The sequence below is a fragment of the Sturnira hondurensis genome, unplaced genomic scaffold (genome assembly GCF_014824575.4).
Source record: "Sturnira hondurensis isolate 20B ecotype Veracruz unplaced genomic scaffold, ASM1482457v3 Scaffold0006496, whole genome shotgun sequence".
Lineage (NCBI taxonomy): Eukaryota > Metazoa > Chordata > Mammalia > Chiroptera > Phyllostomidae > Sturnira > Sturnira hondurensis.
Window position 1 is genome coordinate 17,216,584 of NW_028079127.1, and position 16,397 is coordinate 17,232,980.

The 16,397-nt window shown below is 57.4% G+C and overlaps 1 protein-coding gene across 4 annotated transcripts in view; it reads left to right on the forward strand.

Annotated features, from left to right (window-relative positions):
• The window catches only part of LOC118989399 (contactin-4), a 398,190-nt gene that overhangs the window by 367,525 nt on the left and 14,268 nt on the right, over positions 1 to 16,397 (forward strand). For 3 of the 4 annotated variants that reach the window (XM_037049533.1, XM_037049532.1, XM_037049535.1), the window contains 3 exons: positions 10,297 to 10,472; positions 12,754 to 12,874; positions 16,204 to 16,362. In XM_037049533.1, the coding sequence (XP_036905428.1) occupies positions 10,297 to 10,472; positions 12,754 to 12,874; positions 16,204 to 16,362 (456 nt within the window). The remainder of the gene's footprint in view (positions 1 to 10,296; positions 10,473 to 12,753; positions 12,875 to 16,203; positions 16,363 to 16,397) is intronic. The other variant, XM_037049534.1, reaches the window with a different exon arrangement.

Consider the following 16,397-nt stretch of genomic DNA (forward strand, 5'->3'; position numbering starts at 1 on the left):
CGTGGGGAAAGGGACGAGAACCTGCTTCTGAACTATGGACGCACCTGTACATCTCACCCGTCGGACCAGTGAACACACCGATTTTTCTCCCATAACGGAGTCTGGGTCCACTTGGCGCTGCAGCAACTTACAAAACTCTGTTCCCCTTCGGCATCGCAGCCCCAAGCAGCACCCAGGGACGGGCCCCGGTCACACAGATAAAGAGCGCGCATTGGCCGTAGCAGAGGCCGGGGGCTCGCCGCTCCGCCTTCCCCACCAACAGCGAGCTGCTGGGCTCCAGGGCACAACCCAGGGAGGACGTAGGGTTCCTGGGAACATCTAAGAAGGGGCTGAGCACCAGGCATCTGCACGGTGGGTTCCACTGTTTGGTTCGAGTCCAGAGCGTGTTTCTGCAGTGAAGAAGTAGTTATTTGCTTCAACGAACCAACCCGACCAGAAAGCAGTTTCTCCTTCTGCCGTGATAACCCAACCTCTGGCGCCTGATGGGGTTTAATCCTGGCCATGACTCAGTGTTTTGGGGTGATTATCAGCACAACAGTGCTTCACCGGATCGAGGTGGGAAACCCAGGTGCCCCTGAAAACCGGAGTCCGCAAGATGTAGAAAACGAGGGACTTTGCATCAAGCCAGGACTCAGCCTCCGAGCCCACCTGCAGGGGAAGGAGCCAGGTGCAGCTCACCTGCGAGGGGCCACATTCACAGAAGCACCACTTGCCCCACAAGGGCTTTCTGCTTCGATGTCATGAAAACCACGGGATGAAGTGTTATTCCACGGAAGACTGTCTTTCCACTTTCCAAACGCCCTTCGGTGGCTGCTGCCTCCCCTTGCGACAGTGTGGGGTCCAGTTGCAGCTTGTGACCCCCCACTGCCATCCCACCCTGTGTGCAGAGTGATGGGGGGGAGGGCGCCGAAATACTGCTGCTCCGGGCCAGGGGCTGCTGGTTTCTCCGTGTTCCCATCTCGTTCCCGCTGCCCTGCCTCCTGGCCTCCCTCACCCCAGCTCTCCCCTGCAGTAGGCCTCCAGCCATTTGATGACCCCAGTACCCCACTTCAAAGGCAAGAAAAGCCGTAAACATCTCTGTGAAAATAAATGAAATTAAGCTGCTTTCTAGTTCCCTGACCCTCCAATGTTTTTTCCTCCTCGGATCAGTGACTCTAGGTAGAAGCGCGGGTGTCCCGTCTCCCCGGTGGGACTTGAGACGGTGTGGCGACCTGCACACCCACCCCTGAACGTGGCTTTCCCGCTGCAGGCTGTCTCCTTCCTACTTGATTCTTGCTCCTCAACGTGAAGGGCAGGAACAGACCTGCCTTGAGGACTCCCCTGAATCCATTCTCCTTCCTTAGGACTGAGTCACTGCGCACACCGACCAGGCTCAGAACCTCGGGATGTGGCAGGAAAAATCTCTTCTGGCTGCAGAACTCATGTCTCCCGCTGCGCCCACAGGGGGGCCTCCAGGGCGGGGCCTGGTGGCTGTTAATACTTGTCCAACCTTAAAGTTGGGGGGGGGAGTTCTCTCGAGATACCGACGAGCCCCCCAGACAGCTAGTCAAAAAGGGCCCAGACCCCGGGGCGGGCGGGGTCGCTTGATTTTGCTTTGCAGACAGCTTCCCGAACCCTCCTCCTGCATGAGACAAAGGCAGAGGGCTCATGCCGCCCCCAGAGGTAGGAAGACGCCCGTTTTAAGCTGCAAGTGCTCCTCTCTGACCTTTCCTGCGACCCATACGCAAACAGAAATGCCGCTTATCAGCGGGGCAATTAGTGCCAAGAGACGTGGGGTCCTTGAGCTGCGGAGGGAAAACCTGGGAAGAAAGTTGCAGGGTGAGCAGAGAGGAGGCGGCTTTCTCCCTGAGCTGGGGCCGCAGCGCCACCTGCTGCCCAGACACAGTCCTTCCCGGCAGCCGCGGCCCGGAGGGCGCAGGTGGCCAGGGGACGTGGGGGGCACTGTCTGTGGCCCTCGGCCCTGTGCTGGCCTCAGGGCGCGCCCTCTTCAGGCACCCTCAGCGGGGGACTTTATTTCACTGACACCGAGGGGCGTCTGTGGGACCCTTCGGCCCCGTGACGCACAGGGCAGGTTGCCCACGTGCCAGGGCAGGAAAACACAGGCCCGGAGTCGCCCCTCCTCACCCGGGAAGAACTCCGACTCTCGGGTGGCAGTGTGTCTCCGTGGTCACGAGAGGTCTGCGGTGCCCTTTTAGCATGTCCCCCCAAAATGCCATAAAGTTATTTTCATTCTACCTACACACGTAGGTACAGTTCATTTAATGTCAGAGAATAGTCTTTTCCAATAGGGTGTGTAGGTCGTTTCCTTTAAACCGTAAAGAAGGCGCCGAGGAGAGAAGGCGTGCGCCGAAACACGGCGGACCCCGGGGCGCGCGGGCCGCGGAGGAGCCTTCTTACTCTCGGGGGCGCTGAGACCCCGCAGAAAATGCCTCGCGTTGGGAAGGACGCCCCCGCTGAGACACCTGCTCTGCACCGCGGCACGAACCCACGCCGGGAGTTTTGCGTTCCCGATGGCAGGTGAAAATGAGAGCAAACGAGCTGAAAACGAAGGATTTTAAGACCAACCCTAACCTGATTAAAAACCAGAACTACACAAAGCAAAGCTCTGCGTGCAACGCTGTCTCCGACTTGGAGACCGGAGGCGCCTGGAGCGTGAGGGCCATGCAGAGCAGCCTCGGCTGAGGACCCGCGCCTGCGCAGCACGCTTCGGCGGGGCGCATGCGCCGCTTCGGCCTCACCGAGCCCCCACCAGGCGGCGAGTCCCCAGGCCCGGGCGGCAGCCGCGCCCTGGACCGCTGCGTCTGTGTGTTTTAGCCCGAGCCTCTGAACACTGCTCGGTGGGCGCAGTGCCCGGGGAAATCGCTCTACAGAAGCCCTCCGGTGAGCTCGGGTCTGACCGGAGTCGGCTTGGCGCTGGCCTTCGTTGTCACCTGTCAAGTCGCTGCGCCTGCTCGCAGTGCCAGGTCCCAAGAGCAGGTGGCAGGAGCCCTGAGCCCTGGCCTGGCTCTTCGGCCCGCGAAGGGGCCCATTTCGTCGTCTCAGCTGAGATGCAGTCGCTGGGGTGTTATTTTCCTCCTTTTCCCAGCTGGTTCCCTCCCCTGCTTCGTAGGACAGTCATGTTTTAATTGTGCTAACCAAAAGGTGAGATAAGCAGGAAAAAATAGCCGATGTTTGTTTTAAGTTTCTTTAAATAGTCAGTTCGCAAGCATAGCCGCTCCACAGAAACCGAACCTCAGCGACCGGTCCGCGTCTGCCCGAAGGCCGAGGTCGACAGGAGACCCGAAGGAGCGATGGGGCGCCCACGGGGAGACTCGGGGACGCGGACCAGACGCGTCGGTGCCCAGCGTCGTCCAGCTGGTGCTGCCTGAAGTGTGTTTTTACTTCCTGTCGCCGCCTTTGAGGAAGTCAGGGCGTGGGTCCCCCTGCCCCCCACGCCAGCCAGGGATCTCTAGGAAGATTCGAGAACTTGGCAGGGAATTTTTTTGGATGTCAGATGGGGCGGCCAGGCCAGACCTGCGTGACACAGGGTGCAGGGCTTCGGTGCCCTCTTTGGGGGAAACCCCAAGTCCCTCACATAACTAGATTCAGGGCTTCGCTTTACAATCACAGCAGATGGCAGAATGCTCACAAGGGGGACAAAAAGGCTTTCTTACAGGATGAACTTCCAAACCAAAATTTCTGAGATAACGAGGAAATCTGACCCCAGAAGGGACAGTCGGCAGATGCATCGAGGCAGGAATGCACAGCCCCAAAGCTGGCCATAGTGGGACCGTGTGGGGAGGCTTCCGGCCAAGTGTGTGGATTGTGCAGGGCCCCTCCCCCACCCCACGTCCTCCCCACGTCGCGTCGGCTCCCGGACAGAAGGGATTCACTTCGGAAAAGTAACTTGGGAGAAAAGGGCCATGGGAAGTTAGGGTGTTTGTTTCTTCTGAGATGTAGAACCCAGAGAAGGACAGTTCAAAAATTAAGCAGTTTTTCTTCTATTTAATGATGAATTAGTCTCTAAAGGCTTAATATAATTTTAAGTAATGAGTGGCTCCTGACAGTAAGTATTTAGTGAAGGTATTGACTTCAGTTTCCACCCCCATCCCAATAAAATGCAGAAACTGGGAGCACTTGGGTTTTAGTAAAGGCAAGCGTTTTCTGTATTCATTCCTCTTCCAAGACAGCACAAAGCTGGCTTATTAAATGGGGTACACTCTAGAATTAGAGTTAGCTGTCTTCTTTACTTTATTCATGGCATAGCTGTTGAAAACGTTTACATTTTAAATATACGAGAAGGCGACCGAGTCCCGCCTTCCCAGCCCAGCCCAGAGGAGTCGGCCCGGGGTGGAGGGGCCAGGGCGGGGCGGCAGGGTGGCTGGGAGACCTGTGCCCCCCGAAGCCCAGGCCAAGGGGCGGGTGAGGGTCGGTGCAGAGGCAGTGGGTGGGCGGAGGAGAGAGACAGCAGACAAGGCTTGGTTATACTGAACAGGAAGCAAGTCGATGAAGCAAATGTGTTTACATTCACTCATTTACAAAATGTAGAAACAGTCACAGACGTATAGATACGTGCATTATACGCGTACACACTGAGAGCACCTAGAGCCGGCGAGCATGTGGGTGCCCACGCCCCGGTCTCTCTCTCAGGCAGCGTGTCTGTCTGCCGTGGGGGAACCGGAAAAGGCGAACGATGAGCACGTTTATTTTCTGTCTACAATATGTGTGAGAGGGGAATGCAGGGAAATACTAACAGTCGGGGCGCTGGTGCGGAAGCTCTTTGTCCTTTTCTGGCAGTGTTTCTGTAAGTTTGGATCTGTTTCAAAATAGCTTATTTTTTAAAATAAATTGCTGTTTAAAAGCAAGAAAAAATAAACCCTAAACAGGACCACAGAAGTCAGCAGTGAGCCCAGAGGAAGGGCCTGAGCTGGCGCCGGGCGGCTGTGCTGGCGGCCCCAGGAATCGGGTCAAAGACGGACACGGCAGGACCACGTCCTGCCCTGGCGGTTGGAGTTCAGGACCTTAACTTTGATTGGTCACCAACACTGCCCTTCACATGTCACCAGCAGCTCGCCTTTAACAAGATGCCTTTAACAAGCCTTTAACAAGGTGAGAAGGGACAGAGCTGGACGCCAGGAACTTGAGAGTGTGAGACGTGGTTCCTGCCCCCAGGAACTCGGTGCCAGGGGGGTGTGGGACACGTGTGAGCACTACTCCACGACCACACCCAAGCTTGTCCTGGGAGAAGAGGGGGGACACAGCACTGACAGGCTCCACATGGGTGGGACGGAAGAGGTCACATGACCTCCAGAGACCCCCAGCTTCCTTCGCCTGGCCGGCCCTCCGTGTAACCAAGCCCCTCATCTGGGGTCTCCCAGCTCAGGCGAGCCCCTGCAGACAGGGGGTCCACTCTCTCCCAGGAGCCCATCCCCCTGTGGGAAGACCAGCTGTCAGAGAATGCCCCCCCCCCAGGGCCCACATACACCTTCCAGAAGCACAGACGCTCTCGCTGCTTTGGGACAACACAGAGTAACCGAGGTCGCTGCCCACCTGTGAGCCCTTCCCGCATGTGGAGACCACTTACGTCTCCTCTGACTTCTCTTCCTCATGCCCAGTTTTTTCAGTTATTTTAGCTGCTCGGGATTTGTGAGGTCCTTCACTCTCCCGGGCCCACGCACCTGTCCCTGCGTCCGAGGACGCTCCCGGTGAGTGGCCGCCTCAGCAGTGCAGTTGCAGCGGGGTTCTCGCCTGTCTCCGGCAGGGCAAGGCACATCAGCTGCTTTGGGGGCTACGCAGCCCCTCGGTCACGGACGTACCTGCGTCGTTTTCCTGGGAGCTGGCAAGTCAGTCTCCACACCCCCACCTCCACCCCTGTGTTGTTGATTGAAATGTAGCTTTCTGGCTTTGTCCTCATTAAATTTTATCCTCAGTGAAAGAATTTGTCCAGCTTGAAGTCACTGTGAATGTTGGTTCTCACCCTCTCTTTAGGGTATTCTTTTTAGATGTGTGTTTTATGCAGAACTGATTGACAGTTCATCCGGCACTGGCTTTGTGTTTACTGAAACCACTGGGCCAGCGAGAGCGCAGAGGTTGGCTTCTGGAGACGCCACCTCCAGGCCTGTTGTGGTCCTCGGTCAACGGACTTCGCGGTGGCCTTCCCCTTCCATCACAGGCTGTCCTGCATCCCGTCCCCTCACGTCACTGGAGGCGAGCTGGCTGTGGGCTCTTGCCCATCTGCTATTCTGGAAGTGTCCTATTTTCTAAACTGCCCGTAAAAACGAATGCATGACCAAGGCACAGCCGGGCTGAGAGCTACCATCAAAGCCTTCTAGCGCCTCCCAGAAACTCACTACGGAGGGGAATGCTACCCTCCGTGCACGGGGACAACTGAAGCACAGGTGGAGACCCTCCCAACAGGTACCAGGTGACCATCTTGGCACTGTGAGTGACAGGCAAAGAAATGACCAGCTGCAGCCAGAATGGGAGAGGACAGGCGACACCCGAGGGGAACCTGGACCCCGCACCCCACAAGCCCTGTGTTCACAGACAGCAGACACCCTGAGTCACAATGCAAGGTGGCTCGGATAATTAGGGTTACAATGAATGCATCCAGTTGTGACCTCATCATGAATCGTGGTCAACAGTTAGCTCGCTCTCTCTCTCTCTCTCTCTCTCTCTCTCTCTCGTGGTTGTCGCGATCTTCAAAGCACTTGGTTTGTCTTGTCCTCTGTATAATATAGAAGACGCTGCACAACGTAAAAGGGTATTTTTATTCTAGGAGAGTTAAGGCACTTTACATGTATATGTATATATATATATATATATATATATATATATATATAACGTGCATGTGTTAAATATACATGTACATACTTACATATGTATATATATTGTATATGCATTTAAGCATAAATTTTCTGGAGCTGTAAATGTAGCCTTCTCCACCGGATGAACCACCCGCAAGCAGGAAAGTCAGGGCGTGTCGATCCCACCCATCCTTGCTGTTTAATTAACATTCGAATCCAGACATCAAGTCCCGTCTTGAGCTCTAACTGCCTTTGCCAGTTCCGTGCACAGAACAAGAGTTGGCGTGACTCTTCCGAACAGAAGTCGTAAATACGGGATCTTCCTGATCTTGATGAATTAAAACAAAAGGGAGGGAGACAGTGTGTTCTGAAGACACCATCTGCTTGTTTGTGTACCGTGCGACCAACGTGGACGAAAGGAGATTAATGAAGTGGACCACATCAGGATTGGCATGGGAGAGCCAACTGGACACATCGAGTGCTCGGGAGAGCTGGACGAGCACGCAGTTTGAGGAAACCATAGCTCACAGGGACTTGAACCCCTCCGGTGGAAACCCCCCGGTCCCGAGGAGCCCTCCCTGGCTTGGGCACGGCACGTGGGGTGGTTCTTAGCGTTGATTGCGGCTGCTTCAGGAGCAGAACGTGACTCGGGACCAGAGGGGGTGTTTAGGTGATCTGGCAGCACAGGGGTGGTGTCCTCGTAATGCCTGACCCAGGGCACTCTCAGGTCCTTGGTGAACAGGCAGCCAGGTTCACCAGTGACAGAACTGTCCCAGGCCCCTGCTTGTGCACAAAGAGATGAACTGTTCTTTAGGAGACAAATGTCATTTAAAAACGTGAGCCAGGTTGCAGGCGACTCTCAGCACCCGGTGTGTGCCGGCCGCCAGGAGCTGTCTGGGAGCCCACAGAGGCGACCCCACACCTGTCGACTTAGGGAGTGGGCGCAGCCAGCACTGAGTTCTCTGCGTGAAATTCAGGCTGTGGGCTCATTACTCTCGCAGTGAGACTCCCAGAAACCTCCTCACCCTGTGGCCTCCTTTGAATTGATTTTGCATTTAAAGAGCTTCCTTGGCTACGCATAATCCAGGGTGCAGATTGCTGGTGATGCCCTTGGAGTGTTCGCTGGGCGATCTGAGCCAGGTGTCCTGTTCTCAGCGGAAGGGGAGAGGCCTCCCTCCACCTCTCGCAGACACCAGCTTCCTCATCTGCTACGCGGGGGGGAGCAGTACCTGCTTGGTGACAGTAAGTGAGAGACCCGGGGAAGGCACGGGACACAGCGTTGAGAAGGGGAGGGGCTCGGTTGTCCCAAACGCTCTCGTGCCCTCGGTCCCCTCCGTCTCCCTCCTGGCACAGGACACCATCGTCTCCGTGACAGCCTGGGCACACTCGGTGAAAAAGTCAGCGGGTGAACGGAGAACCTGGAAATGAAAACCCGAGCTGCAGAATCAGCGGACAGCTGTGAACAGTGGGATTGGGCCGCATCTTGCCAAGTGAAAACGCGGGCGCAGGTCGCTGCAGCCAGGGATCATTCCCTTACAGATGCAGAAAAATCTGATTTCGAAAAGGAGAAACGACATGCTCCACCAACAGGGAGGTACTGCTTTTGCTTAGAATTGTTCTCAGGGGATTTGCTCTCAACCCCTTCCCTCGTTTAAAAAAGAAACACTCTCTATTCCTATTTATTCCTGCGCAGGCCAGATAATCTGTGGAACAGATTTTGATTATGTGACTTGCAAAAAAGCCCCAGGTTTTGGAATAAAGGGCTTGCCCCGCTGAGACCTCCGGGCCGGCAGTCCTGTTTCTCACCTCTCCCCACGGGCCCTGCCCAGTCCGAGGCTGGAAGCCCCAACCCAGCCACCGCCCCTCTTTTGGTTTTCAGAACACAGCACAAGCCTCTGTCACCCCTGCGTCGCCCTGCAGTTACAGCCAGAGTTCCCTTCTCTGGGCCCTCGAGGTGTGCACTGTCTGTGATCAGGTAGAAAGGTAAAGGACAGACAAACTGTTTTACACCCTCTCCCGGGAGGCCACTGTGGGGTGGCTTGCTGGGAAAAAGACCCATCAGGTAGTCGTGGGACGTCATCTCAGGCGCCTGGCGGAGACGCGGACCCAGGCCTCACACTCAGTGAAGACGCCGGCGCCGCAGCCTGCAAGGCCATCCTGTGCGTGCAGAGGGCTCATGGGGTTCTCGTATAGTTTTGTCTGCCTTCGATTTGTCTCGGTGGGGTGTGCTGGGTTGGTTTTGTTTCATTTGGTGGAGCACCAGAGAAATTTCTGGAATATAGCCTAATTCAGAATTTTATTTTTTTAAATCCTCACCAGCGGATTTATTTTTTTATTTGAGAGAAAGAGAGAGAAACATTGATCAGTTGCCTCTCCCACACACCTCAACTGGGGGCCAAACCAGAAACCTTTGGGCATAGGGGGCGATGCTCCAACCCGAACCCCCAGGCCAGGGCGAGAATGTCATTCTTTAGGCACTGATGTGACCTTCCTGTTGAACTCGGCCTGCTCCCACCCTCATACTCCCTGGTACCGTGCGTGAATGCACCAGGCCCCTGCCTGGGAGGGCAGCTCGGCGCTTCGTAAACCGTCTCAGGTCCACAGGCCCATCCCGTTCCCAGCAGAAACTGGAACGGAACAGGGACACTTGAGAACAAACTAGTCATCCTTGCTTGAGAGAAGAGTACACACAGATCATTTCATCAATATTATTACAACATCGTCAATAATTATATTTATAATAAAATTTCCTAAAATGTCTGCTAGTCCCAAAATGAGGTTTTGAACCTCTTTATAAACTTAGTAACACAGTAGGCAGGTTGTCCAAGACATGGACAACAGTGTAAACATGCCTAGTGTTCGATTAAGTGGGGAGACCGAGAAGCCGTCCGTGTGGGGCATATTTACGGTTACTGCAAGACGGAAAAGGGGAGACACTCTGGACCAGAAAAGGGCAGTCACCCCCAAACGAAAACAGAGGTTTAAGCCAGATGGTGAGGAAGGAAATAGGATTTTTGTTTTAGTTCATTTGTTCATTTGCTTGTTTGTTTGGAGTGGGGGTTGGTTCCTTCTTTTGATCTCTTGAATTCTCTAAATTCACCGTACTAAACATTTATCACTTTGATCAAAGTGGGAAAAAGCTCGAAGAACTTCAAATTCAGAAAGGTTTTCCTGTTTGCCCTGCTTTCTCCTGAAAGGGGTGGAGGGGCCCTTGCTGGAGGGGCCAGTTCAGGGCAGCCCCTCCCCGCCCCAGGTCTGGGCCCACCCAGCCCCCACACTCCCAGCTGGGCTCCGCTGCTCGGGGCTGTAGTTTGATCACGGGATGCCTGTTCTCGTCTTCTCACTGAGAAGTGACCTCCTGGCCTGAATCTGACCTTCCCAGAGGCCGAGGTCTGCGGGTCCGAGCCTGAGGCAAACTAAAGCGAGGCTCCCCTGAGCCCCACCCTCTCGGACTCTGCCCGTTTGCCACCCAAGCCTGCAGACTGTTGCTTGTCTTGTCTCCACTCTGCAGACGCAACCAGGGTGACAGTGCCCCCTGCCAGCATGGACGTCACCGTCGGGGAGAGCATCGTCCTCACGTGCCAAGTGACCCATGACCCCTCGCTCGACATCGTGTTCACCTGGTGGTTCAATGGACGCCTGGTCGACTTCGACAGGGACGGGGACCACTTCGAGAGGGTCGGAGGGGTAAGCACCGACACCGGGCTGTCCCAGGAGCCCGCAGGCCCCGGCCCACAGCCCGGCCAGGCGGGGGGAGAGGCACAGTCCGTCTTTGCTCACGTAGTTCAAGCACCTCATTGCCTGAAAGTCCTGGTTCACCCCCTAGTTAACTGGAGAATTATGAGACTCGGTCAGTGAATAGTAGAATCTGGATGAGAAACCAAGTGTCAGAAATGAAAGCACTTTGAGGTTAAAAGAAATCACAGCTCCTCTAGAATTAGGTGCAGCATCTTTGAAGTGCCTGCGTGCGGTTGAGAGAGGGCGCTCACACACTCACACACGGCCCCCTGCACTCTGACGGCCTCACTCGGCAGGCGGCCGGCCCCGCCTTCCTGGCCAGTCTCTCAGGCCCAGAGAAGGGAAGGGACTTACGGGGAGGCACAGTCAGTCCCATCCCACGTCGGTTGGCTCCTCGCTCTGCGCCCGCTTCCCTCACCTGCCTCCCTCTAGTCCCGCTGACAGCTCCTGGCCCGTGTCCTCTGCGGTCCCAGGCGGTGAGACGTGTGGGCTGGAGCCGAAGGAGGGGGCCCAGGGCACCGCGGTCAGAGGAGGTCTTTCTAGGTGGCGGGACGGCCGCATGGGTAGCAATGGGACTGAGCTCAGCGCTGCTGACCGCCGGAGAGTTGCACAGGAAAACCACAGTGACGCAGCCCCTCACCCCTGTCCCAGGTGCTGCCGTCACTAAATCGGCAAACAAGTGCTGCCGTGCAGGTGGACAGAGGGGACCCCCTGCTCCGCTGGGGGAATGCAGACGGGTGCAGCCACCGCCAAAGGCAGGGTAGCAGGTCCTCAAAAATGTAAGGGGATCTGCCTTTTGATTGAACGATCCCGGTGCTGGGAATGTGCCCAGAGAGACCTGAAACACGTTGGACAGAACACCTGCGCCCCTGTGTTCGCTGCGGCGTTGTTCACAGCCACCGAGTCTGGAAGCAGCCCCAGTGGCATCCGCAGACAAGGGGCTAGGAAGCCGCGGGGCATTCACATAATGGAATACTGCTCGCCGTGAAAACAAAGGAACGCTTGCCACCTGCGACAGCGTGGGTGGACCTGGAGAGTAGGGCGCTAATTAAAATGTCAAGCAGAGAAGGACAAGCACCATTATGATTTCACTTCTATGTGGAACCTAAAAAACAAACTAAATAAATAAACAAGCACAACAGAAACTGACCCGTAGACCTGAGAACAGGCTGGTGGCTGCCAGATGGGCGGGGCTGGGGGCCGGGTGGAGACGAAGGGACGGTGGAGGTCGGTGGGTTTGAGACAGAACAGGCACGGGCATGTAAGGCACAGCACAGGGGATGCAGTCAGTAAAGAGGTGGCGACTGTGGCAGGTTTGGTGCCAGACGGGCACTGGAGACACACAGTGTAAAGTGCCGGGCTGCCTAACCACTGTGCTCCACACCCGAGACCCACACAAAACACCACCAGATGTCAGCTGTGGCTGGAAAAAAAAGAACAGGGACTGGGGCCTCGTGGGGTCGCAGCCTGGCTCTGCCACCGACAGGGTGGTGACTGCGGGCAGGTCACTGGCCTCCCCGTGCCCACACTCCCTCAGCAGTCAGGTCAGGTGACCAGGCCCCACCTCCCGAGATGGGTGTGCAGGGCTGCCCCGCACTGTCCAGTGTCACAGGCGGAGGGAGGGCAACAGAGGGTCTGCAGTTTGAGGAGGGACAGCCTCATCACCTTGTCACCCACCCGTGACATCTTCCCACATCTGGCCCCTAAGGGGTTCCTGCTCCTGCAGCTGTCCTCCAAGCTTCTGGCCACTGGGCTGTGACAGCCGCCGCCGCCTTCTCGATGGCCTGTGTGGGCGGGTCCAAGGGGTCATTGAAAGCACCATGCAGGGCTCTGTGTCCAGGGCGCCCAGACAGCCATCCCGGGCTCTGGGCCACAGAGGCCCCCGGAGGCAGGCCTTTCCGAACGCAGGGCTCCAAGGGATGGGCGCAGACCCCACGCAGCTGACGGTCTGAGGGCGTGTCCAAAGAGGCCCGTGGGACTAAGTTGGGAGCCACTTTGCATAAGTCACGTGCCTCCAGAGTGGACGGCAAATGAGTCCAGAGACCCAGAGCAGCCAGGCAGCATTCTTGGTGCCCAGGCAGCCTCCCCGGCTGCAGTGGCCACGGCTCGCATGGCTAACGTCCCCGTCGCCATCGGCCAGTGTTAAACACATGCACTGGTCAGGGTGCCCTTCGTGAGATCACGACATGTAGCGCTCACTGAGAACTAACTGGAGCCGCCACTTTATCAGCAGGACTCAGCGGGCGACCTCATGATCCGCAACATCCAGCTGAAGCACGCCGGGAAGTACGTCTGCGTGGCGCAGACCAGCGTGGACCAGCTGTCCGCGGCCGCCAGCCTGATCGTCAGAGGTGGGCCTTGGGTTTTCTCCTTGGCAGGTACCGGGATGCCTGCTCCGGCCCAGAGCCCCGATCTGCTCAGCGGTTGAGAATTGTAGGGAGGGCGGGCGGCAGGCAGCCGCTGAGCCTAGTAAACAGAGGGTAGCAGTCTGCGGGGGCTTCTGGGCATGGATTTCTCACGGGAGGTTGTCGGGGGAGCAGAGCAAACCTGGTTCCTTGGTACTGGGCGTCCCTCCTGGGAGCGGCGGGTGCTCAGCAGCCAGGGCGGAGGTGACCCGGGGTTAACGTCACATGAGTACAAGCCAGCAGCCTCAGGGGTCAGCGTGCTGGGTGGGGGTGGGGGGGGTTCGCCGAAGCCACAAATGAGCGTCTGGGCTGGGGCCCGAGGAGGCGCTGACAGGACATCCCCCCAGTTTTCCCCCATTTTTTCTGTGAAGTTAATCATTCTGTCCAGTTCCTAACACATGGCTTTAGAGAGACACGCCTCCTTGCTGCCTGGGATGTAGCTAAGCTGGGACTTGACGTGCAAAGTGACGTTTGGGGGCATTTCCTGGCCTGACTGCAGCCTACAGGTGCGAGCCCCTGTCCGAGCCCCACAGGTGGGCTGAGGGTGCAAGCCCACACACCAGTCTGTGCGGGGGAGTCCGTGGGCTCTGAAGGCATCTCCTGAAACTAACTGTAAAATCTCTGTGAGCTGGTGCGTGCTCCAGGCTCTCTAACCTGTGGGAAGTGGAGCCATTCGGACTCGGAGAGCGTGCCTCCCAGGCGCCTCCCTCCGAGGGGCCCAGCGAGGCGTGTTCAGGTGTCTTGGGCCAGTGGGACTCTGGGTGCAAGACAGTGAAACCCGGGGACTCTCTGAGGCGCAGGCGGCGTGAATCTTAGTGCGCAGAGAACCAGGATCACTGGAAGCCACAAAAATTGCCGCTCTCTCCTCTGGTCTTCATATCTCGGGGGGTGTGGGTTTAGCAATTTAAAGGAGCCCTCAAGAGAAGTTCCAGAAAAAACGCTTTTTCATCCTGCCTGCTCTGGTTCCTCTGTAAATTGCCTGAAGAAACCTTTCAGTGACAGTACAGACAAGGGCGGGGTGAGGAGAAACCTCCGGGCGGACGCCACTCCCCAGGGGACCCCCTGTGGGACGGTGTTTGTTTCCGTTTTAAGGTCACAATGCTGGTCCCCTCCCCGCTGGACTGGAGGACAAAGGAATTCTGCTGAAAATCCATCTTCTGTCTAATTAGGATAATGTTCAGCTCAGCAGTTTAAATGCCCATACGTTACACTAATAAATATTTAAATCAGCAATACTCGAAGTTCCTAAATGATATTGTATACTTCATTTCACAGAAAATAACATTAGCCACCAGGAGGAATTTGCAGATGCAGCCTGAGAGAAACTCTGGTCTAATCAGTTCCCAAGGCCTATAAATGACTGTGGTGCCCGGTGTCTCTGATCCCCTCCAGCTCCGCCGCTGGGGGCCTCGCCACCCGTCCCGGGGGGCTGCCCATCACGGGGAGGGGGTGCTGCGGGGTGGCGGAGGGGCACTCCCTGCCCCGGAGGAGAGTGGTGTGTGGGGTTCAGCGCAGCCCCAGGCCTGGAGCCTCAGCCCCGCCTCCTTGGTCATCTGATACTGACCAGTATCATCTGATACTGACCGGGTTTCGTCTCCAGCCGACCGGGGGTGCTGGGAAGGCCCCCTCCCAAGAGGGATGCAGAGGCACCTCCAGAGTCAGCTCTCCCCCTGCCAAGCCTGGGACCTCAACCCAAGAGAGCCCAGGGCCACGGGAACCTTCGGCTCAGAGGGTACAGGTCTGCTCATTGAGTCATTCTGCAAGAGGGCCCCCAGGGCCCCCTAGTGAAGCTGGGAAGCACTCTGCAAGGCCATGTCTGTGTGTCGTGGGGGCGGGGTTTACAAAGAGCGAACTGAGCCCAGGCAGCCCCTTTGTCACTGCACCAGCCCCCAGCATCTCCAGGGGCCATGGGCCCACGGACCCCCACAGTCTCAGAGGAGACCCCCCCACCTCCAGGTTCTGATTTGAAAGGCCTTCCAAGGAGCAGCAGTCGGGGGCGGGGGATGCGAGGGTGAGAAAAAGATTGTATCGTCTTCTGGGCTTTGTCTGGTTGACAAGGGTCCCAAAGATCTACAGGGGTAGCATTAGACTGACACGTTGAAATGTCACCGTGGAAATCAGTCACCTCCGGCACACAGGGTTGCAGACCTGTCATCCGGGGCTGGGAGGGAGAAGGCGCATTCAGTCTCACCTGCGGGTCCATGAAGGGGCCGGTGAAGGAGAGAGAGATTCGGGACAGGGCAGACAGAGTGCAGGCGTGAAGTCAGGAGTGGAGTCTTCCTCAAGGAAGTTGCCATTAACTGCCCCCACCCCCCACACCGCCCCATGGCAGGCCTGGCAGGGCCCCACTGTGCATCCGACTGCTGTGCTGGGCGCAGCAAACCCTTCCCACACTGGTCCGATGGGCAGGACAGCTGTCATTCTGTGTCCCTCACGGTGCCCACCTCTCTGAGGGGGTCAAGCGTGCCTCCTCAGAGAGAGACAGGGACAGCCCGGCGAGAGCTCTCTGTGCCGGGACCAAGGAGGGGCCTGGGTCTCTGCCCTGTGATCAGTATTTCGGGTTTGCCTGCGCTCACTTTCCGCCCCTCTGTTCCTTCTATTTCCAAGCCTGTGGTCACTGGTTCAAGTCCATGGGCACAAACGACATCCACCCGGGAGAGAAGCAGGCAAGTTCAGGCATGACCTGCAGAGCCAGCAGAGGGGTCTGGAGACCCCAGCCTGATTCTGAACTTGCTCGGGAGTGACTGCGGTCGGTGACATGGACACCGACCTTGTTCACAGCTGTGCCCTCTCACACAAGCGTGCGCCTGCCCCTGCTGGCGGGGGGGGGGGGGGGGGAAGCAGGGTAACACTGCAACCCTGAAGCTCTAAACCCGGTTCTGCTCAAAGCCACACCCTCCAGGGTGGAACCAGGCATTTCCAGAAGGCACCCATCTGCGCTGACCTCTGCTGTGTCCCGCTCGTATCAGTGTGCTGCCCAGCGGGGCCCTTAGAGAGTGTGGGCACTGCGTGCCCGGCCTCCCAGCCCAGCATTAGAACAAACACTCTACCCCGGTCCACACTTCACCCGCTCGTCTTTCCCGTCACACATGAGCCCCCCGGAGCGGGGCCGCGTCTCGGTCACTGCTGGCTGCAGAGCCTGGAGAGACACTGGGCGCCTCGGAGGTGGTCGGTAGGGAAGTGTCAGGAGGAGTCTGGGACCAGCTGCGGAGGGGCCCACGTGCTCTGACGGCGGCCCCCACCACCCCACTTCTGAGGGTGTGGCTCTCCGGCAGGTCCCCCAGGCCCCCCCGAGGCCGTGACCATCGACGAAATCACGGACACCACCGCCCAGCTGTCCTGGAGGCCCGGGCCTGACAACCACAGCCCCGTCACCGTGTACGCCATTCAAGCCAGGACTCCGTTCTCTGTGGGCTGGCAAGCCGTCAGCACAGGTACCGCACTGGCCGTCTGCGCGCGGGGGGTCCAA